This window comes from Triticum dicoccoides, chromosome 2A (assembly GCF_002162155.2).
Source record: "Triticum dicoccoides isolate Atlit2015 ecotype Zavitan chromosome 2A, WEW_v2.0, whole genome shotgun sequence".
Classification (NCBI taxonomy): domain Eukaryota; kingdom Viridiplantae; phylum Streptophyta; class Magnoliopsida; order Poales; family Poaceae; genus Triticum; species Triticum dicoccoides.
In genome coordinates this window covers 734,699,971-734,723,696 of record NC_041382.1, presented here as the reverse complement: position 1 = coordinate 734,723,696, position 23,726 = coordinate 734,699,971, and the positions used below count along the sequence as shown (strand labels likewise).

General features: G+C 45.8%; 1 protein-coding gene across 1 annotated transcript; it reads left to right on the top strand.

Moving 5' to 3' along the window:
- The first annotated feature begins 11,496 nt into the window (after positions 1-11,496).
- On the top strand, positions 11,497-17,836 carry LOC119356766 (plasma membrane ATPase). Its single transcript, XM_037623747.1, has 15 exons — positions 11,497-11,729; positions 13,161-13,280; positions 13,370-13,606; positions 14,010-14,894; positions 15,005-15,109; positions 15,192-15,336; positions 15,424-15,588; positions 15,661-15,899; positions 16,000-16,032; positions 16,111-16,192; positions 16,271-16,431; positions 16,532-16,705; positions 16,782-16,964; positions 17,070-17,257; positions 17,352-17,836. Exons 1-15 carry the CDS (start codon positions 11,688-11,690, stop codon positions 17,446-17,448), a joined length of 2,856 nt encoding a protein of 951 aa, XP_037479644.1. The 5' UTR covers positions 11,497-11,687; the 3' UTR covers positions 17,449-17,836.
- Positions 17,837-23,726: the final 5,890 nt, after the last annotated feature.

The window sequence follows — 23,726 nt, the reverse complement described above, 5'->3', positions numbered from 1 at the left end:
CGCGCGGCCCACCTTTGGCTGCCCCTCTCTCTCTCCACTAAGGCCCATATGGCCCATTACTTCTCCCGGGGGGTTCCGGTAACCCTCCGGCTCTCCGATTTTCTCCGAAATCACCCGGAACACTTCCTGTATCCGAATATAGACGTCCAATATATCAATCTTTATGTCTCGACCATTTCGAGACTCCTCGTCATGTCCGTGATCACATCCGGGACTCCGAACTTACTTTGGTACATCAAAACTCATAAACTCATAATATAACTGTCATCGAAACCTTAAGCGTGCGGACCCTACGGGTTCGAGAACAATGTAGACATGACCGAGACACGTCTCCGGTCAATAACCAATAGCGGAACCTGGATGCTCATATTGGCTCCTACATATTCTACGAAGATCTTTATCGGTCAGACCGCATAACAACATACGTTGTTCCCTTTGTCATCGGTATGTTACTTGCCCGAGATTCGATCGCCGGTATCCCATAACTAGTTCAATCTCGTTACCGGCAAGTCTCTTTACTCGTTCCGTAATACATCATGTCACAACTAACTCATTAGTTGCAATGCTTGCAAGGCTTATGTGATGTGCATTACCGAGAGGGCCCAGAGATACTTCTCCGACAATCGGAGTGACAAATCCTAATCTCGAAATACGCCAACCCAACATGTACCTTTGGAGACACCTGTAGAGCTCCTTTATAATCACCCAGTTACGTTGTGACGTTTGGTAGCACACAAAGGTTCCTCCGGCAAACAGGAGTTGCATAATCTCATAGTCATAGGAACACGTATAAGTCATGAAGAAAGCAATAGCAACATACTAAACGATCGGGTGCTAAGCTAATGGAATGGGTCATGTCAATCAGATCATTCATCTAATGATGTGATCCTGTTAATCAAATGACAACTCTTTGTCCATGGTTAGGAAACATAACCATCTTTGATTAACAAGCTAGTCTATTAGAGGCATACTAGTGACACTCTGTTTGTCTATGTATTCACACATGTATTATGTTTCCGGTTAATACAATTCTAGCATGAATAATAAACTTTTATCATGATATATAAGGAAATAAATAATAACTTTATTATTGCCTCTAGGGCATATTTCCTTCATTAGCATCCTTAGGATCGTCAAAACCTTTTATTGTATCACATACAACTTTTCTTACGAAAACTAGTAAGAAAACTTGTTTTGACATCCATCTGTAAGATTTCATAATCGAAAAATACAGCTAATGCTATCATGATTCCGACAGACTTAAGCATCGCTACGGGTGAGAAATTCTCATCGTAGTCAACTCCTTGAACTTGTGAAAAGACTCTTTCCCACAAGTCGAGCTTCATAGACGGTAACATTACCGCCCACGTCCGTCTTCTTCTTAAAGACCTATTTATCTCAATGGCTTGCCGATCATCGGGCAAGTCCACCAAAGTCCATACTTTGTTCTGATATATGGATCCTATCTCGGATTTCATGGCTTCTAACCATTTGTCGGAAAACGGGCCCACCATCGCTTCTCCATAGATCGTAGGTTCATTGTTGTCTAACAACATGATATCTAAGACAGGATTACCGTACCACTTAGGAGTAGTACATATCCTTGTCAACCTACGAGGTTCGATAGCAACTTGATCCGAAGCTTCATGATCACTATCATTAACTTCCTATTCAACAGACGTAGGCTCCACATAAAACATCTTTCTATGTTGCATCACTCTCTGGTTGAAGTAAAGGTTTGACAACCTCATCAAGTTCTATCTTCCTCCCACTCAATTATTTCGAGAGAAACTCCTTCTCGAGAAAGGACCCGTTCTTAGCGACAAACAATTTGCCCTCGGATCTGAGATAGAAGGTATACCGAACTTGTCACCTTTGGGTATCCTATGAAGATGTGTTTGTCCACTTTTGGGTTCGAGCTTCTCCGGCTGAAGCCTTAAGCATCGCATCCCCAAAATTAAGAAACGACAACTTTGGTTTCTTGCCAAACCAATGTTCATTCGTCGTCTCAACGGACTTAGATGGTGCCCTATCTAAAGTGAATGCAGCTGTCTCTAACGCATAACCTCAAAATGAAAACGGTAGATTGGTAAGAGACATCATAGATCGCACCATATCTCATAGGGTTCGATTACGACGTCCGGACACACCATTACCTTGTGGTGTTCCAGGTGTCTTCAACTGTGAAACAATTCCACAATGTCTTAATTGATTGCCAAACTCATAACTCAGAAAATCCCCTTTTGATCAGATCATAGGAACATGATCTTATTGTTATGATGATTCTTAACTTCACTTTGAAATCGCTTGAACTTTTCAAACGTTTCAGACTTGTGCTTCATTAAGTAGATATACCTATATCTACCCAAATCGTCGGTGAAGATGAGAAAATAGCGATATCCACCGCACGCTTCAATTCTCATTGGATCACACGCATCAGCATGCATGATTTCCAACAAGTCACTTGCCCGTTTCATTGTACCTGAAAACGGGGTCTTAGTCATCCTGCCCATGAGGCATGGCTCGCATGTGTCAAGTGATTCAAAATCAAGTGACTCCAAACATCCATCGATATGGAATTTCTTCATGCATCTTACGCCAATATGACCTAAGCAGCAGTGCCACGAGAAAGTGGTACTATCATTATTAACTCTACATCTTTTGGCGTGAACATGTGTATTACCACGACCGAGATTCAATGAACCATTCACATAGGGTGCATGACCATGAAAGGTATCATTCATGTAAACAGAATAACCATTATTCTCTAACTTAAATGAATGACCGTATTGCAATGAACATGATCTAATCATATTCATGCTCAACGTAGACACCTGATAACATTTATCTAGGTTCAATACTAATCCCGAAGGCAGATGGAGCGTGCGATGGTGATCTCATCAACTTTGGAAACACTTCCAACACACATCGTCACCTCGCCCTTAGCCAGTCTCCGTTTAGTCCGTAGCTTTTGCTTCAAGTCACCAATAATAGCAACTGAACCGGTATCCAATACCCAGGTGCTACCAGGAGTACTAGTGAGGTACACATTAATAACACGTATATACTTTGTTGAAGTTACCAGCCTTCTTATCTACCATGCATTTGGGGTAATTCCGCTACTAGTGACTATTCCCCTTACAATAGAAGCACTCAGTCTCGGGTTTGGGTTCAACCTTGGGTTCCTTCACTGGAGCGGCAACTGGTTTGCCATCCATGAAGTTTCCCTTCTAGCCCTTGCCCTTCTTGAAACCAGTGGTCTTGTTAAACCATCAACACTTGATGCTCCTTCTTGATTTCTACCTTTTGCGGTCTTAAGCACCGCGAACAGCTCCGGGATCAACTCCATCCCTTGCATGTCATAGTTCATCATGAAGATCTAGTAGCTTAGTGATAGTGGCTAGAGAACTCTATCAATCACTATCTTATCTGGAAGTTTAACTCCCACTTGATTTAAGTGATTGTAGCACCCAGACATTCTGAGCACATGCTCACTAGCTGAGCTATTCTCCTCCATCTTGTTGGCAAAAGAACTTGTCAGAGGTCTCACACCTCTCAACACGGGCATGAGCCTGAAATCCCAATTTCAGCTCTTGGAACATCTCATATGTTCTATGGCGTTCAAAACGTCATTGGAATCCCGATTCTAAGCCGTAAAGTATGGTGCACTAAACTATCAAGTAGTCATCAGGATGTGTCTGTCAGGTGTTCACAACATCCACAGACGACGTTGTAGGGGTTTGCACATTGAGCGGTGCATCAAAGACGTAAGCCTTCTGTGTAGCAGTGAGGACACTCCTCGGACTACGGACCTAGTCCGCATCATTGCTTACAATATCTTTCAACTTGGTCTTTCTCTAGGAACGTATTGAAACAGGGAGCTACAACATGAGCTATTTATCTACAACATATTTGCAAAGACAATTTAGACTATGTTCATGATAATTGAGTTCATCTAATGAACTCCCACTCAGATAGACATCCCTCTAGTCATCTAAGTGAAACATGATCCGAGTCAACTAGGCCGTGTCCGATCATCACGTGAGACGGACTAGTCAACATCGGTGAACATCTTCATGTTGATCGTATCCTCTATACGACTCATGCTCGACCTTTCGGTCTTCCGTGTTCCGAGGCCATGTCTGTACATGCTAGGCTCGTCAAGTCAACCTAAGTGTTTTTGCTGTGTAAATCTGGCTTACACCCGTTGTATTCGAACGTTAGAATCTATCACACCCGATCATCACGTGGTGCTTCGAAACAACGAACCTTCGCAACGGTGCACAGTTAGGGGGAACACCTTTCTTGAAATTTTAGTGAGGGATCATCTTATTTAAGCTACCGTCGTTCTAAGCAAATAAGATGTAAAACATGATAAACATCACATGCAATCAAATAGTGACATGATATGGCCAATATCATTTTGCTCCTTTTGATCTCCATCTTCGGGGCTCCATGATCATCATTGTCACCGGCACGACACCATGATCTCCATCATCATGATCTCCATCATCGTGTCTTCTTGAAGTTGTCTCGTCATCTATTACTTCTACTACTATGGCTAATGCTTTAGCAATAAAGTAAAGTAATTACATGACATTTATGTTGACACGCAGGTCATAAATAAATTAAGAAAACTCCTATGGCTCCTGCCTGTTGTCATACTCATCGACATGCAAGTCACGATTCCTATTACAAGAACATGATCAATCTCATACATCACATATATCATTCATCACATCCTTTTGGCCATATCACATCACAAGGCATATGCTTCAAAAACAAGTTAGACGTCCTCTAATTGTTGTTGCAAGTTTTTACGTGGCTGCTATAGGTTTCTAGCAAGAACATTTCTTACCTACGCGAAAACCAGAACGTGATATGCCAATTTCTATTTACCCTTCATAAGGACCCTTTTCATCGAATCTGATCCGACTAAAGTGAGAGAGACAGACACCCACTAGCCACCTTATGCAACTAGTGCATGTTTGTCGGTGGAACCGGTCTCACGTAAGCGTACGTGTAAGGTTGGTCCGGGCCGCTTCATCCCACAATGCCGTCGAATCAAGATAAGACTAGTAACGGCAAGATAATTGACAATATCGACGCCCACAACTACTCTGTGTTCTACTCGTGCATAGTAACTACGCATAGACCTAGCTCATGATGCCACTGTTGGGGAACGTAGCAGAAATTCAAAATTTTCTACGCATCACCAAGATCAATCTATGGAGTAATCTAGCAACGAGGGGAAGGAGAGTGCATCTACATACCCTTGTAGATTGCTAAGCGGAAGCGTTCAAGTGAACGGGGTTGATGGAGTCATACTCGTCGTGATCCAAATCACGGATGATCCTAGTGCCGAACGGACAGCACCTCCGTGTTCAACACACGTACAACCCGGTGACGTCTCCTACACCTTGATCCAGCAAGGGGAGAAGGAGAGGTTGGGGAAGACTCCGTCCAGCAGCAGCACGACGGCGTGGTGGTGGTGGAGGAGTGTGGTACTCCAGCAGGGCTTCGCCAAGCACTACGAGAGATGAGGAGGGAGAGAGGTAGGGCTGCGCCAACAGGGAGAGCAAATCACGTGTGTTGGGCAGCCCCATACCTCAAGTATATATAGGGGGAGGGGAGGGGCTGCACCCCCACCTAGGGTTCCCTCCCTAGGGGTGGCGGCAGCTCCCAGATCCCATCTGGGAGGCGGCCAAGGGGGAGAGAGAGGGGGGCGCACCTAGGGTGGGCCTTAGGGCCCATCTGCGCCTAGGGTTTGCCCCCTCTCCTCTTGAGGACGCCTTGGGCCCTTGGTGGGAGGCACCCTAGCCCACATAGGGGCTGGTTCCTTCCCACTTATGGCCCACACAAGCCTCCGGGGCTGGTGGCCCCTCCCGGTGGACCCCCGGACCCCTCCGGTGGTCCCGGTACACTACTGGTGATGCCCGGAACACTTCCGGTGGCCAAAACCATACTTCCTATATATCAATCTTTACCTCCAGACCATTCCGGAACTCCTCGTGACGTCCGGGATCTCATCTGGGACTCCGAACAACATTCGGTAACCGCGTACATACTTTCCCTATAACCCTAGCATCATCGAACTTTAAGTGTGTAGACCCTACGGGTTCGGGAGTCATGCAGACATGGCCGAGACAACTCTCCGGTCAATAACCAACATCGGGATCTGGATACCCATGTTGGCTCCCACATGATCCACGATGATCTCATCGGATAAACCACGATGTCAAGGATTCAGTCAATCCCGTATACAATTCCCTTTGTTTATTGGTATGATACTTGCCCGAGATTCGATCATCGGTATCCCGATACCTTGTTCAATATCGTTACCGGCAAGTCTCTTTACTCATTCCGTAACACATCATCCCGTGATCAACTCCTTGATCACATTGTGCACATTATGATGATGTCCTACCGAGTGGGCCCAGAGATACCTCTCCGTTTACACGGAGTGACAAATCCCAGTCTCGATTCGTGCCAACCCAACAGACACTTTCGGAGATACCTGTAGTGTACCTTTATAGCCACCCAGTTACGTTGTGACGTTTGGCACACCCAAAGCACTCCTACGGTATCCGGGAGTTGCACAGTCTCATGGTCTAAGGACATGACACTTGACATTAGAAAAGCTTTAGCATACGAACTACATGATCTTTGTGCTAGGCTTAGGATTGGGTCTTGTCCATCACATCATTCTCCTAATGATGTGATCCCGTTATCAATGACATCCAATGTCCATGGTCAGGAAACCGTGACCATCTATTGATCAACGAGCTAGTCAACTAGAGGCTTACTAGGGACATGTTGTTGTCTATGTATCCACACATGTATCTGAGTTTCCTATCAATACAATTCTAGCATGGATAATAAACGATTATCATGAACAAGGAAATATAATAATAACCAATTTATTATTGCCTCTAGGGCATATTTCCAACAGTCATATGGATCCCGATCATGTGAAGCAGCTCACAAGAACTTTGTATTAAATCGCGAGGGAGAGAGGATGGCATCTAGCTACCACCATGGATTCAAATGTCCTAGATGAATTACTCACATAGTCACACATGGTCATAGAGGTATCAAGGTTCATGATGAAGCCTCCGATGATAGATTGCCCCTCCGGCAGGGTGCTAGAATAGGTTGCCAACTTGGATCTCTTCAGAACAAAAACTTGCGGCGACCAAAACATTAGAGAAAATTGGTACGAAGGGTTTCACAAAATAAGGAATTTATAGGCGAAAGAATGGACGAAAGATGGTGTCTAGGGGGCCACGCGGCTTCACGACACGGGTCACCTCCAGGCCACGCCACCTGGCTGCGTGGGGCCCCTGTCTGCCCCTATGTCAGGTCCCGAGACTTTCTGGAATTTCCGACCAATGAAAGAAATGGTATTAAGTCCTTAGGTTTTATTGGACCTCTGTGGATATGAATTTTCTGGGAAACAAAAACATGCAGAAAACAACAACTGGCTATGGGCACTGGATTAATAGGTTAGTCCAGAAAATAATATAATTTCATGTATAAGTATTCGAAAGTGATAATATAATAGCATGAAACAATAAAAAAATAGATACATTCGAGACATAACAGAGAGTAGCAGATTTGTGAGCCCGGTTGGGTTTTGCTAGATGTGTGCCTATAAGCAGTAATAGCTTAAGTGGTGTTCTAGCCTTGTTCTGGTCACATGATGTGGATGCCATTCTTACCAATGCGTCCGACCAATATATAGATGTAATTGTCTAGAATATATTGAGTGATATGAAAACTTGGAAGTTTACAGGCTTCTATGCAAGGCATGGAGAAGAGCGAAATCTCAGTTGGGACTTGTGTGATGGTTGAGGAGGCAGTCAAATTTTCCATCATTGTGTGAACGAGATTTTAGGGAGATCCTCGATAATTCAGAATACTTTGAAGCTAATGAAAGAGCTGAGTGGCAAACTGGCAAGGTTCTGGGAAGTCGTGGATACTTGTGATTTTCAAGACCTGGGGTTCAGGGGTATATATCCCATACACTTGGACACCATCCAGGAGGAAGTGTCGAACGTCAAATTCAGGATAGACCCGTTGTTTTTGTAGTTGTATGTAGCCACGGGCATTCACAATATCCCAACACACATGTCGGACCATTGCCTGGTCTCAGCAATAATCAAAAGGTTGCATGCAGATGGGGGCGGTACACGTCGGTTTATTTACGAAGAGGCATGGCAACGCGAGGACAATTATGATGCCATAGTGGAGAATGGTTGGGTGAATGGTGTGGGGCCTTTTGACCTTGTGGAACTCAACAAAATCAAATAACATGGAGACCGACTTCTAATGGTGATTAGCTTTGTTGGGCTCTGCGGTGTAGGAGTTTGTAGCAAGCAATAAGCTTTTCATCCGTGAGAAACCAAGATATCAGTCCATGGAGGTATAGGTATCCTTCATCAATTGAATGTTGTGCAACACAAATAAAATTCTAGTTGTGTCCCCAATAACCTAACAAGAGGTGTCAATCCTTGCTAGTCTTGCTAGTTGCACAATGCAATTAAAAGAAAATGTGGGAGATAATATTTTTTTCTATTTCCGAAATGAAACAAAACTGAAAATAGAGCATCATGTAAAAGTTGTTGCGAGGTGATTCTTATGCTAAATACTCGACCATTTTCATAGGTTCACCAAGTATAACTCTCCAAATCATAAAAGTGTGGTAAGTAACACAATCATTTGAAAAGTGCACAATGAAATATATCATGCTCATACCAGACACATTGAATGAATATGTTTACCTTACATAGGCAGTACGTTTGTAATACTATTAAACTGAGACCCTCTATGCATCTAATGGCTAAAGAGCTCGCCCATATATTGAGATCCCTTTGCACGAGATCCAAGTGAAGCCCAAAAAGGAATAGTCACAAAGAGCTATTTCTACTACTCTAACAGATAAAAGTGAAGCACAAAGAGTAGAGTAGTCAAACCAAGTCAAGCAGATTATTATTATGTTCATTCAAGAGCTAAAATAAAAAGAACAGTCGAAGGCAATGCAAACAAATCAATACTTGATGCAAGAGGTTCAAAATGGATCAGACAATTGTTGTTGATGTGGAACGGGGATGCCTTGAGAATCCCCAAGCTTAGTCTCTTGGGTCTTCTTAGAATTGAAATGGGGATGCCTTGCGCAACCCCAAGCTTAAACCTTAAGCCCTCCGGTCTACTTGTGATTGTGATGGTATCCCTAATAATGAAGTGAACCTTTTTTTGTATGATTGGTATTATTTAATTTGGTTCAACCCACCGCAAAGCCATTGTAGACATGTCGAAAAAAAACATGCTACATCTAGACATCCTCCTTATGCTACACAGAGAACGATACACCTAAATATACGATGCAACGGATTCAAAACCATATCTTTGAAGCTTTTGTGAGCCAACAATATAGGGGGATACATAAATGGATATAGAGGGAGGTGATAGTGCACTACACCGGAGATGGCCCATTGGCCAGAAGATGGCTCATGGAATGGAGTACTGTGTCGTTTCACCTCCTAAATAGATTGCAAATTTCATTCTCTTAGTTATAGTTTCTCATATATTTGCTTACACCACCTTTTGTACAAAATCGCTTTTATTTAATTTGGTTCATAAGACCATCATGGACCGGCTGAAAAAGCCCACTACTATGTCTAGACATAGAGGTCATCGTTCTCTGCATAACACGACAATCCCAAATATATGGTGCAAAAAGGCTCACCAAAGTGTGAGAATTCCATGATGTTTTATGCTGTTCACATGCTTTCAAATGTACAGGACACCGTATAAAAGACACATTTTGGATCGGAAAAACACAATTATGGAGCTTTTGTGAGACAAAATATAGAATAAGAACTAAATGGGGATTAAGAGAGGGAATGCATGGTGATGTTGATGTAAACCTAAAAGCCGACATGATATTGTGAAGCAGACTAATAAAACAAAGATAAATGGGGTGAAGGCAGCGACAAGGATCTTCAGGACGTTTGTATATAACCCATTGTACTATTGGCTTGAAAATCTTGACTAACTAGGAGCCGGAGCGGGACGAAACTAGCGGTGTAAACATACCAAGCGATGATCAGTCACACGAAAGAGATCGTTATTTTCCCATCGTCCTTTTTTCGTCACACTAATTGGTTAGTACACCTTTTTTTGTGGGAAGGTTAATACACCTTTTTAATCTTACTACATGCATGAATAGTAGGAACCGCGTCAAAAGATGCCCGAGTACATGATAATTTTTTTTGTCTTCTCAAGATATGGCACACACAAAAGAAGACGAAACATGCTGACATATTTCAAGCAAGGATACAAATACGAGCAATAATAGCACCGCTACCACTCCTGAATGCATGACATCGCACATGCTTCCATATCTCTGCAAATTATTAATGAACTATTTTGAGTTGCAAGGTGAAACTGTGCACAATAATTCGTCAAAAAACACAGCGTGACGCCATTTCATATTCATATACAATACGTTTGTAATGTAGAGTTCTGCCAGTACAAAAATACAAAACGGTCAGAGTTCCCCGTAGTAAAACCGAAATCGTCCTCTGTTTGTTTTATAACGGTGGAGCAAGAGAAATGCTCACACTGGCAAAAATCAGCAAAGAACAAGATAAGCAGCATACTAAAACCCGTTTGAACCGGCAATTACGGCCGTCTCATTGGCCGGCCCCTTGTGACCCGAATCGCACCAACCAACCAACCGATGCCAGGCCTCCCCTCGACTGTTGCCAAAAACATGCCAGGTTTACAGCGCCAGGCAACAAAATCCCACCCCTCCTACTAGCTGTTTTTTAATCCTCGCGTCCCCGCACTTTTGTTCCGGTACACGGAGGCACGGCCGCTACCGTCCGCACCGTACGTACGGCCCCCATCCATCCGCTCGCAGAAACGGTGGAGCGGAATGGAATCTCCCTCCGCCCTCCATCCCCTCCGTGACCCGAGCCGGCCCGGCACGGGCGCGCGCGCGGCCCGCAGTTAAAAAAGGGAACGGAAGGCGCCGACCGACCCTTTGACGCCGCACGCGCCCGTTATCCCGTGCCGCGGCGCGGGCGCCCGGGCCCGCCCACAAGTGGCTGGCATCCCACGGCTCTGCGGCGATACGCCCGGGGGCCCCGCGCCAGCCCCTGCCCTTCCCCGGGGTCAAATCTTCGGGATATTTCCGGCACCGCCACCGACGCGCGGGCCCCGCGCGCACGTGCCGCTGCCCGTGCCCGCTATCTCTCCGCGAGGCGCCATCCAGGTGCGGCGGGACGGGAGGGAGGGAGGGACGGCCTAACTCGCCGCGGCACGCGAACAGAGAGGGGGGGCGGGTTAGGTGAGGGCCCACCTGGCGGCTCGGCGGGGCCCGCAGGCCCGGTTCGGCTCGCCTAGGGCTGCACGGTGTGGCCCGGTGCGGGAGGTGGGTGGGTATAAAGCAGGGGAGGGGCTGCACGGAGACCTCCCCCATCGCCTCCGGTTTCTCTCCTCCCCGCCCACCCACCACCACTCTCCCCCCTCCCTCCCTTCCTTCTCCGGAGCGGAGGAGAGAGCAGCCGCGCGGCCTCCGTGCTGCTGCGTGGTAGAGCCGGGCCTCGGGGTTCGCCTGTGGACTCCGCCTGCTCTCTTCCCGTGCTGGTTCGGCGCCCGACCGCCACCCGCCGCCAGCCATGGGCGGGCTCGAGGAGATCAGGAACGAGGCCGTCGATCTGGTGAGAACCGCTCCCGCTTCCCCCTCCCCTCTCTCTCTCTTCCGACGCCCTGTCTCCCGCGGTGATGCTTGGTTCATGCTGTATGTATGCGACGCTCGTTTCGAGCTGCTGTCCCCTGCTGCTTCGATCTCTCGACAGATGGGTGGAGAATCGCACCAACTGTGGTAGGATAGATTAATCCGCTGGCCGTTTCACCTGCTGTTCTTCTGCTCTTTTGGGGAATTATTATTACTGGCGGCGAAAGCTTCGGGAGGAATCCGCGTAGCTTTTAATTTTTTCCATTCATCGAAAGTTTAACTGGTTACTTTTTCTGTGAAAACGAAAAGAAATTAAAGGATTTCCTTGAAAGTAAACTTTCCATGTGAGGTCGTATCTCGCCATGTGAGCCTGCTCAGCGGCTCTTCAATGATGGAGAGGGCCAGCTGTCCATGGCCATGTAGCGCAGACACCCCATGTTTCTCCCTCTGATTTGCTCCCGCTGTGCTGCCGCCGCCCCGAAACGTACCGCATGCAGCCCCGCCGCTGTTGTTCGGCGGAGGAATTTTTGGATCCTACCCAGCTGTTTCAGTCTGCCGTATTTAATACGTAAATCTCTTCCTCCGTGGAACGGGATACGAGCACCGAATCTTAGATCTGCGCATAATTTCTTCCCCAGTTTTTATTTCGTCCACAAATAAATGACTACTAAAAATGCTAAGAATAAATGGGGATTTTCGAGCAGCAGTGGTAGTTTTTAGTAGAATTAGTGGGATGGGAGTACGGATTTGGGCTTGAAGTCAAAAGATAGTTAAGCACGGGCCGGACTCCCTGATCACGCGGCGCCGGATTAGTGGCCAACCACCACGAAGCGCGGAGAAATCCGTGCGTTCGAGCCGTTGCCTTTTCGTTTTTCTATCTTTGTTGACCGAAGCGCGCACCCCAATCCAGAAGCGGAGCCGTCGCTCGCTCTCGCTTATCCTATTGTTTTTTCGCCTTCACGCGCGGCAAGGGGTACGCATCTTGGCCGCACGCATCTCGAGGCAGCCTCCTGGGAGGGTGAGTGCGTACGAGCGCCGGCACGTGGGTCCGCGGGGAGAAGTACGCACCCAACCAGGCGCGTACGGTCCAGGACACCCTGTCCTTGGCCGGCTTGAGCCGTCTGATCGAGATCAGACGGCCGTACGGGTCCCCCAATCATTGGCCCCACGCCTCCTTGGTTGATAGATGCCCCCTTGGACTCTTCCCTGTTCGGATGTTCTGACCCCAGCTTTGTCTGGTAGAGGCTGGCCGGTGGGGCCCACGACGTGGAAGCTACTGTTTTGTACAACGAGCTGTGTTAGCTGTGTGATTTGTCTGTTCTAACCGTCGCTGACTGAGTGGGGTCACACCTCAAATCATCGCATGATCTAGGTTCTCATTAATGGTTTGTTTCGCTTGTGTTTATATTTGCAGGAGAACATCCCCATCGAGGAGGTGTTCGAGCAGCTGAAATGCACACGCCAGGGGCTCACCTCCGATGAGGGGGCGCAGCGTGTTGAAATCTTCGGCCTCAACAAGCTCGAAGAGAAGAAGGTGAGCGTCGCTACTTGTTTCTGATGCAAGTTTGGTGCCTGATTTCTTGCCTCGTCTTAATTGCTACCTTGTGGGGTCTCGATCCGCAGGAGAGCAAAGTCCTCAAGTTCCTGGGATTCATGTGGAACCCACTCTCCTGGGTCATGGAGATGGCCGCCATCATGGCCATCGCGCTGGCCAACGGTGGTGGGAAGCCCCCGGATTGGCAGGATTTCGTTGGAATCATTGTTCTCCTGGTCATCAACTCCACCATCTCCTTCATTGAAGAGAACAACGCCGGCAACGCAGCTGCTGCGCTCATGGCCAACCTTGCGCCCAAGACAAAGGTGAGCTTGGCACAGAATGCTGTCCTGTTAGGTTGCAATTTTCTTCCATAGTAGAATAGCCATGATATTTTATTGGTCTGCTTCCAATGTACTTTTCTAGTGCCTGCTTTCAACTGTGATATAGAAGTTTAGTTTTGAATGGATCAAATTCCACCATCATGAAAGAAAATTTAAATTGTTTGTTGAACCTGGCTTAGCAATTGCAATTTATTGTACATTAGTACTATAACTGTATAGTACTTTTGTTCTGCAACTGATAGTCAAGCTCCAGCTTTTTGCCTTAAGCTAGGTACCTTGCAGGCATGTACCATTTGGTGGAAACTTGCTGCATTTATTTTTATTGAGTTGTGTTTGTTTGTTTGCCCATTCTTTTTGTAACATGCATTACTGTTGCTCATTCCAGGTGCTTAGGGATGGTCGATGGGGCGAGCAGGAGGCATCAATCTTGGTTCCTGGTGACATTGTCAGCATCAAGCTCGGTGACATCGTCCCTGCTGATGCTCGTCTCCTCGAGGGTGATCCTTTGAAGATTGATCAGTCTGGACTTACAGGAGAGTCTCTCCCGGTGACCAAGAACCCTGGGGATGAGGTTTTTTCTGGATCAACATGCAAGCAGGGTGAGATTGAGGCTGTGGTCATTGCCACTGGAGTACACACTTTCTTTGGCAAGGCTGCTCATCTTGTTGACAGCACCAACCAAGTCGGGCACTTCCAGCAGGTCCTCACTGCCATTGGAAACTTCTGCATCGTCTCGATTGCAGTGGGAATTGTCATTGAGATCATCGTCATGTTCCCGATCCAGCGCCGCAAGTACCGTGCCGGTATTGAGAACCTGTTGGTCCTCTTGATCGGTGGTATTCCGATTGCCATGCCTACAGTTTTGTCGGTCACCATGGCTATTGGTTCCCACAAGTTGTCCCAGCAGGGTGCTATCACCAAGAGGATGACTGCCATTGAAGAGTTGGCTGGCATGGATGTGCTTTGCAGTGATAAGACTGGCACACTCACCCTTAACAAGCTCAGTGTTGACAAGAACCTGGTTGAGGTGTTTGCGAAAGGTGTCGACAAAGAACATGTGCTGTTGTTGGCTGCAAGGGCTTCAAGGGTTGAAAACCAGGATGCAATTGATGCTTGCATGGTTGGTATGCTTGCTGATCCTAAGGAGGCAAGAGCTGGCATCAGGGAAGTGCACTTCTTGCCATTCAACCCTACTGACAAGAGGACTGCTCTGACTTACATCGATGCTGAGGGTAACTGGCACCGTGCCAGCAAGGGTGCTCCTGAGCAGGTTGGTAAAACCATAGAAGTGCAGCGATGCTTCATTACATATTTGACATTTTTGTTAATTGCATTGTTCTTTAATGTGACTAAGGAAGACTTGCTATGAAACTTGAACAGATTATTACCCTCTGCAACTGCAAGGAGGATGTGAAGAGAAAGGTGCACTCTGTGATTGAGAAGTACGCTGAGCGTGGGCTTCGTTCGCTTGCTGTTGCGAGACAGGTACCTTAACTTCTAATACTTCAAATGCTATTTCTGTAGTGGCTGGTGAGTCAATTTCTAATGCCAAGTGAGACTATCACAGGAAGTACCCGAGAAATCCAAGGATTCTCCTGGTGGACCATGGCAATTCATTGGTCTGTTGCCCCTGTTTGACCCCCCAAGGCATGACAGTGCTGAGACCATCCGCAAGGCACTTGTTCTTGGTGTCAACGTCAAGATGATCACAGGTACATACACTGTCATACAAATTTTTGCTTAGAATTTTGCATGTTTGGTGCAAATTTAGCTAAACATAGTTATGTGATTTATTTCAGGTGACCAACTTGCTATTGGAAAGGAGACTGGTAGGAGGCTTGGGATGGGCACAAACATGTATCCTTCTTCTGCATTGCTTGGCCAAAGCAAGGATGGTTCACTTGAGTCACTTCCTGTTGATGAGCTGATTGAGAAGGCTGATGGATTTGCCGGAGTCTTCCCTGGTATGCTCCATTGCATTCTTATCTGTTTGGTTATGCAATGATGCAATTCTTAACTTGGTTTGTGTTATGCAGAGCACAAGTATGAGATTGTGAAGAGGCTGCAAGAGAAGAAGCACATTGTTGGTATGACTGGCGATGGTGTCAATGATGCTCCTGCTCTTAAGAAGGCCGACATTGGTATTGCTGTCGATGATGCTACAGATGCTGCTCGAAGTGCTTCAGACATTGTGCTTACCGAGCCAGGTCTCAGTGTCATTATCAGTGCTGTCCTGACCAGCAGGTGCATTTTTCAGAGGATGAAGAACTACACGGTGAGTTTTTTCTTTCAAAGTTGATAATTAGTAACCTTCTAAACAGATGATCACATCACATTCAGACTCATTGCTCTTTTTCTGTCATGTGTTATGCCAGATCTATGCAGTTTCCATCACCATCCGTATTGTGGTAAGTACCTCAAAGATATTTCTGCCCACCGAAACGCACTTCATATTTCTCCAAATTAATATCACTTCCATTTTGCAGCTTGGCTTTATGCTTATTGCCCTGATCTGGAAATTTGATTTCGCTCCCTTCATGGTCCTTATCATTGCCATTCTCAATGATGGTATGTACTCTTTTGTTGCCCATTAGTAGCCAATGCTCATGTCAGCATAACTTCTCACATTTATATGAAAAATTGCAGGTACTATCATGACAATATCCAAGGACAGAGTTAAGCCATCTCCCTTGCCCGACAGCTGGAAGCTCAATGAAATCTTCGCCACTGGTGTTGTGCTGGGAACCTACCTTGCTCTGGTGACTGTCGTCTTCTTCTGGCTCATCCACAAGACAGACTTCTTCACTGTGAGTTTTCAAATTTCTTTGAAAAACATCAATATATCTTTGCATTAAAACTGCTGGTAGGAAAATATCAGTGGGTTCTCACTTAAATTTCTTTGCGCAGAACAAATTCGGTGTCGAGTCAATCAGGAACACCGAATTTAAGGAGATGTCTGCACTGTACCTCCAAGTCAGTATTGTGAGCCAGGCTCTTATCTTTGTGACTCGTTCCCGTAGCTGGTCCTTTGTTGAGCGCCCAGGTTTCCTCTTGGTTACCGCCTTCCTCCTCGCACAATTGGTACGTGAACAACAGTTTATCAGCAAAGTAACAAATTCAGGACAATCCAATCCTTAGCTGAACCTTCTCGATGCAGGTTGCAACACTCATCGCAGTCTATGCCAACTGGGACTTCGCAAGGATCAAGGGAATCGGGTGGGGCTGGGCTGGTGTTATCTGGCTGTTCAGCATTGTGTTCTACTTCCCACTCGACATTTTCAAGTTCTTCATCCGATTTGTGCTGAGTGGAAGGGCCTGGGACAACCTCCTGCAGAACAAGGTACTAAGTCGAACCATATCTCTCTGTCAGCACCTTTATGTTTAGGTACACATATGGGGTTTACCTTCTCGAGCAAATGATGACCCTCTGATCCTTGTTGTGCAGACTGCTTTCACCACTAAAGAGAACTACGGCAAAGGGGAGAGGGAAGCACAATGGGCTACCGCACAGAGAACACTCCATGGCCTTCAAGCACCGGAGCCGGCCTCCCACACACTGTTCAACGACAAGAGCAGCTACCGTGAGCTCTCTGAGATCGCTGAGCAAGCAAAGAGAAGAGCTGAGATTGCAAGGTATATTATCTTTCCACTTCCAAATTGCTAATAGATCAGACAGAGACAGGATAGTCGTTGATCGCTAATGCCCTTTCCTGTTGATTATGTGCAGGTTGAGGGAGCTCAACACACTCAAGGGCCACGTTGAATCCGTGGTGAAGCTCAAGGGCCTTGACATCGACACCATCAACCAGAACTACACCGTGTGAGGAAATTGGACATTGAACCAACAAACATGACATCCGTATTGGAGCTAGATTGGAATGGAGCTCCGCTTTAAGATTTTTCCGGTGAATGAATGAAACAAACATGGCTGATCTGACCAGCCCCTAGTTGTAAAGTGCTACCAAATATATGGTTTCGGTTGTCCGTCTTCTAGAGAGGTTTTAATGTTCTAGTGGAGTTATACCGTGTTTGGAGCACGGCGTGGTTGTAATCGTTTTCGCGTTTTACCCAGTTTCCCCTAACTAGTCGGTGATCTTGCGGAAGCAAGACGAGAAATAATCACTGCAAATTTTCTGCCACATGCTTGCTATCCCATCCCATGGGTTTATACAAAGACAATTCTCGTCTATAAATATCATAGCTTCTTTTTCAGCAATGGAGTTTCAAAGTGTTTTTCATACCACACCAGGAGTACATATTTACAATGTTTGCTATCATTGCCAGTGGAATGGCTCCTGTGCAGCATAGTTTGGCATGAACTTACGGTTGGAATGTTCATGTAGTTAGCCACACATTTGAGTGAATGGTGAGCACGTAGTTGAAGAAAAACCGAGAGATCTGCTATAATTGTGTAAGGTAGCTGGTTATGGACACCACGTTAGTTGAAGAAATCCAAACGAATTAGGCAGCAGTATTCTGTACGCCAGACGAGGACAGCGGTACGAATTCCATCCACCTCATCCCCGAACAAAGCGAGGTGTAGATAAAATTGTTCCTTGCAAGGAGAGGTAGCCGCCGTGCCGTCATCCTCAGAAAATGCTTGGAAGCAATAATACCGGCTATTCTTCCACGCACGAAGAGAAAGCTCCTCTTCCTGCCCTCCGCCACACAATACAGTACTCTCTACATCCCAAAGGACGAGAATCTTTCCGAGGACGAATCCGACCCACCACCACTTCGCAAAGAGAGATAGGGTCGAACCTGTTCACTGCACCCCACGGTCGCCGTTGCATTCCACCCTTTCGTTTTCTTTCCCCGCTCGCTTTCGGAACCGGATCCAAAGTCCGATCGCCGTACCCGCACGACGTCTATCAAAGAGCATGCGCATACACCGGCCGGCGCCGGCTGAGAAGCAGCGTCCACCGAGCCGTAGTCCTGGGTCTTCAGACTTTCTTTCAGAGACCGCGGCGCACGCGTGGAGCAGCAGAGCATGGCAGCAGGCAGTGCACTCTGGCAGTAGTACAACAGCGACGTCCCAGCCGCCTCCCCGGGGGCGCGTGGCGGGTGCGGCCGTCGGGTTCCCATCGTATCCCGATACGATATCCTCCCCTCGATCGCCCGCCACCGATAGTGCGCGTCGCTGCTGTCCGGCCTTGGCGGTAGGCGGTAGGCGGTAGGCGCGGGCATCATATCGATCGTCTCCCATCCTCCCCTAGGTACAGGTACAGGTACAGGCTGCGCCCCCCCACCCCCAGAAAAAGTCGGATTCCCGATCCCGTTTCTGTTGCTCCGGCAGTGCAGTGGCTGGCCGGAGCTCGTCCGCTCGCCCAAAGTGGCCCGTCACTCGCGCATCGTATTATTGCGCGCCCGCACCACACGGGCCTGTCGCGTCCCCCCAATCATCGCATCATCCTGTTCCCGTTGCCGGTGCCCGTCGGATCGCTTTCCGCTTTGCCGCTGCTACACCGAGTGGGAAAAGACGGCCCGCCGGTGCCGGTCACCTCGCGCGTCCCGTCCTGTCACCGCCACGGCGCCATCCCCGTGTCCTCTACAAGCTCGCACCTTACAATGGCCCGCCGGCCCATGGCTTCGACTGCGAGTTTACGTCCCTGGCAGGCAGACCAGGTGTCGTCAGTCAAGTCGTTTGCTTTGCCAACGGTGTTTGTTTAGTCGCCACCGCTCCGCTCTCCGGTCAGTGAACGAACGACACAGCGACCTCGTGGCCGTCACGGCACGTCGTCGCTGGGACGGACGGCGTTGGCGTCACGACCGACTAACCACCGGACCGGATCAGCTCTCGTGAACCCGAGCCCTCTCTTTTGGCGAAAGCGTGATTGCGCACAACGGGCGCCAACATTGTTAAGATTTTCCTGATGGGGTGTCGCCCTTTTGGTGAGGTGACCGGAGGAGATTAAAAGAGGGGGCAGCCGTAGCCGCGTCCGTGCGCAGGATAAGATACCACTAGCTGGGAGGGAATGATGGCTGGTTCTTCTGATCAGATTAAGCGAAAGCAAGTGTGCATTATTGGGACTGTCCGGCCGGCACTTCCAGTGCAGTGCAGGCGGGGGAGACAGGGACATGTTGGCTAGGTCCAGATCCGCATAATCTTGGTTTGATTATGCGAGTGGACGAGCTCCGGCGACCGGGCATCCCGTCCAGCGTCGCGGCCAAGCTTCGGCTTGGCTGGTTGTGCCGGCCGCCGGTGATGCCGGTTCTTGGGTGGATGGTGGACGATGTGTACGTGAGAAGGTTCGCGTCGCCTCTGTGTGTGGAGTAGAGGCCAGCTACGAACTACGGGGATGTATGCGAATACGACCGGACACGAACAGGACACAGCTACTTGCGATTCCAAAGCAGGAATCTAACAGGGGCGTGTTGTTCCTATCTGAGTTTGGGATTGATCAGGAGGAATTGTTGCATGGAAATATCGGTGTTTCGCCCTTTTCCTCCGTCGCCGAGGGCAGAAAAATGTCCGCCTTTTGACACGAGCAAAAATTGCAGAAAAGTAAAAGGCGAGCTCGGGCGCTGTGTATCGTTCTGCGCAGCTAAATTACCGGGTAAAATCTTACGGCAGTACTATTCATCTAATTACTGAGGCGTAGTCCACACCAAAATGGAGCAACTCATGTGAGAAACTTCAGCATAGTCCATATCTATCGTTCTGCGCAAACTAATTACTGAACAAAGAAGACCGGTTTTTTTTTGAGACAAACAAAGAAGACCAACTGGAACTGACACCAATTTGGAAGAGCCGCAACTTTGTTCTGCTGGGAAATAGGCGCGTATGGCCCAGATCAAAGGAATTCTCTATTGGACGCACGTTGCGTCAAACTGTCCACGAATCGCACAGGGGCATCTGACTAGAGAGCGATTTTGGGCCGGCCTACCAGGTTCCAGTTTTGGGAACCTTCTAGAGCGTTCCCAGCCGGTTCTTACTCTGGGAACCATCTAGAAGGTTTCTGAACCGTTTTTTTTTCCTTTTTACTCTTTCTGTTTTTTCTTCTTCCTATTTCTGGTTCTTTTTTTCTTTTCGTTACTTTTTTGTTGTCTTTAAGTTTTCCTTTTGAAGTTAATTTCTCTTTCCAACAAATTCTCTTTCTTTGTTTTTTATTTCTTTTTCATTTATTCTCGTTCTTTCAAACTTTTTCCAAAATATTTAAGTTTTTGTTCATGTTTTCAAAAAATGTTCAGTTTTCAAAAAAAATGTTCTCAAAATTCTAAAATTGTTCAAAACTTTTAAAATTCAGAAAATGTACCAGATTTCAATTTTTTTCACGTATTCAAAAAAAATTAAATCGTTCTTTAAAGATTTTTTTCTGAAGATTCAACAAATGTCCGTGCTTTAAAGAATTGTTCGTGCTTCAAAATTTCTTCTCGGTTTCTAGTTTTTTTCTCAAGATTCAAACTTTTTTATTGGTTTAAAAATTTGTTCACAAATTCCAAAACATTCTTGTTTTAAAAAAATGTTCAGTTTTCGAAAAAATGTTCTCAAAATTCAAAAAATGTTCTTATTACACAAAAAGTCCATAACTTTCGAAATTCAGAAAATGTACCGGATTTCAATTTTTTGTTCACCTATTCAAAACAAATTCATGCTTCCAAATATGTTTGGGATTTTTCAAAATTGTTCTCCATTTCAAAAATTGTTCACAAAAATTAAATAATGTTAGTGCTTTAAAAATTGTTCTCCATATGATACACATCAACCAACTCTAATGTCACCAAGATACTCCGATGTCACCACAAGTATCCATGAGTTGATTATTCGATATGCATCAAACAACTTCAGATTCATAATATTCAATCCAACACAAAGAACTTCAAAGAGTGCCCAAGATTTCTACCGAAGAAAGTAGGATGAAAATGTGCATCAACCCCTATGCATAGATTACCCCAATGTCACATCGGAATCCGCAAGTTGAGTGCCAAAACATACATCTAGTGAATCACTAGAACACCCTATTGTCACCATGGGTATCCATATGCAAGACATACATCAAGTGTTCTCAAATCCATAAAAGTTTTCAATCTAATAATAGTGAAACATCAAAGGTAAAAACTCAATTCATCACAACAATATAGAGAGGAGAAAACACTATATGATCCAACTACATTAACAAAGCTTGCAGTACATGAAGATCGTGCCAAATCAAGAACACAAGATAGAGAGATCAAACACATAGCTACTTGTACATACCCATAGCCTCAAGGGTGAACTACTCCCTCCTCATCATGGAGACCACCGGGATGATGAATATGGTCTCCGATGATGATTTTCCCCTTTGGCAGGGTGCCAGAACAGGGCTCCAAATGGTATTTCAAAGGTACACAGGCTTAAGGCGATGGAGTCGAAGTTCTAGGGTTATTTTTGGTGGTTTCTCTATTTATAGATTTTTTTGGCGTAGGTCTCATGTCAGGGGGTGCCACAGGGGCCCACAAGCCACCAGGGCGCGACCACCCCCTGGACTCCCCAGGTGGCTTGTGGGGCCCTCGTGGCTCTTCTGGCCCTCCGACAAAGCTTCTAGTGCCTCTTTCCTTCCGAAAAAAATCGTCAAAAAGTTTCATTGCAATTTGAGAACTTTTTTTTCTGCACAAAAAATAACACCACAGTAATTCTGCTGAAAGCAGCGTCAGTCCGGGTTAGTTCCATTCAAATCATAACAAAACCATATAAAATTGTCATTTAGTCTTCTATGATTGCTAGTACTCAAGGCATATTTTTAGAACAAAGGGTATCCATCGAACATAAAGAAAGATAGGGGCTTGATGTTTTGCCTCCCAACTTATTCATCATAGAGATAATTGTCAACAATAATAATTAATGATCAAATATATTTGAATGGCCATATGTGCCTGGATCTTTCCCCACCACATGATGCTTGCTAACTAGAGAATAGGTTGGAATAAGGATGAACATTATTGACTCTTGCATAAAAGTAAAAGATATACCCTTCACAGAGGGAAGTAGAGGTTGTCATGCATTTTTATTTTTGGATGTGCAAGCCCTTAATGCAAAGGAATGTCACGTTGTATTGCCCCTTGTGATAGCAACCTTTATTATGCAGTCCGTCGCTTTTATTTCTTTACCATCACAAGTTCGTTTGGCGCTTATTTTCCCTTGCAGTAAAAGATCATACATATTTTAGGGGCAATTTTTATTGCTTTTGCACCGATGACAACTTACTTGAAGGATGTTAGTCAATCCATAGGTAGATATGGTGGACACTCATGGCAAGAAACTGGGGTTTAAGGGTTTTTGGACGCACAAGTAGTATCTCTGCTTAGTATGATTTTTTGGCTAACAAAAGATCCTAAGCAAGCACCACATGTTGGAGGATCCATAAAAATATAACTTCTATACAAATATACCCAAACATAACTCATTACATTGTCTTCCTTGTCCAACTTCAACTAATTTTCTCAATTTTGAAAATAGTTAATTGGTATTAATAATCATAAAAGATGTCCAAGCTAATATATTTGTATGTGAAAGTTCTCTTCCTTATAGTAATCATTCATGAATTGCTTCTATGACCAATATTGTGATTGTGAAGCTTCAATAGATTTTACTTTCTAAACCCAATGTGAAGCTACTACTAGGCATGATATAAACATATGAATCACACATATAATTTCAACTTCATGATATTAAATTCATTCAACAATTTACTCAAAGGATATAAATGAAGAACAAGAGTAAATGACAAACTACTCCAAAAAGATATAAGTGAAGAACAATGGGTAGTCAAATAATTAAGTAGCCATGTGAGGAATCTCTCTTATTTAAAACTTCCAGATCTTAAGTATTTTATTAAAAAACTTAGGCTCAACCAAAACTGACCGATAGTTGTTGAAGAAGAAAGGTGGGATGCCTATCGGGGCATCCCCAAGCTTAGATTATTAAGACTTCTTGGAATATTATCTTGGGATGCCTTGGGCATCCGCAAGCTTGAGCTCTCGTGTCTCCTTAATTCCTCTCATATCGCAGTTTTTCCTAAATCTTAAAATCTTCATCCACACAAAACTCAACAAGAACTCATGAGATAAGTTATGATAAATCAGTGCAAAACCTTATCATTCTCTACTGTAACAAATCACTAAA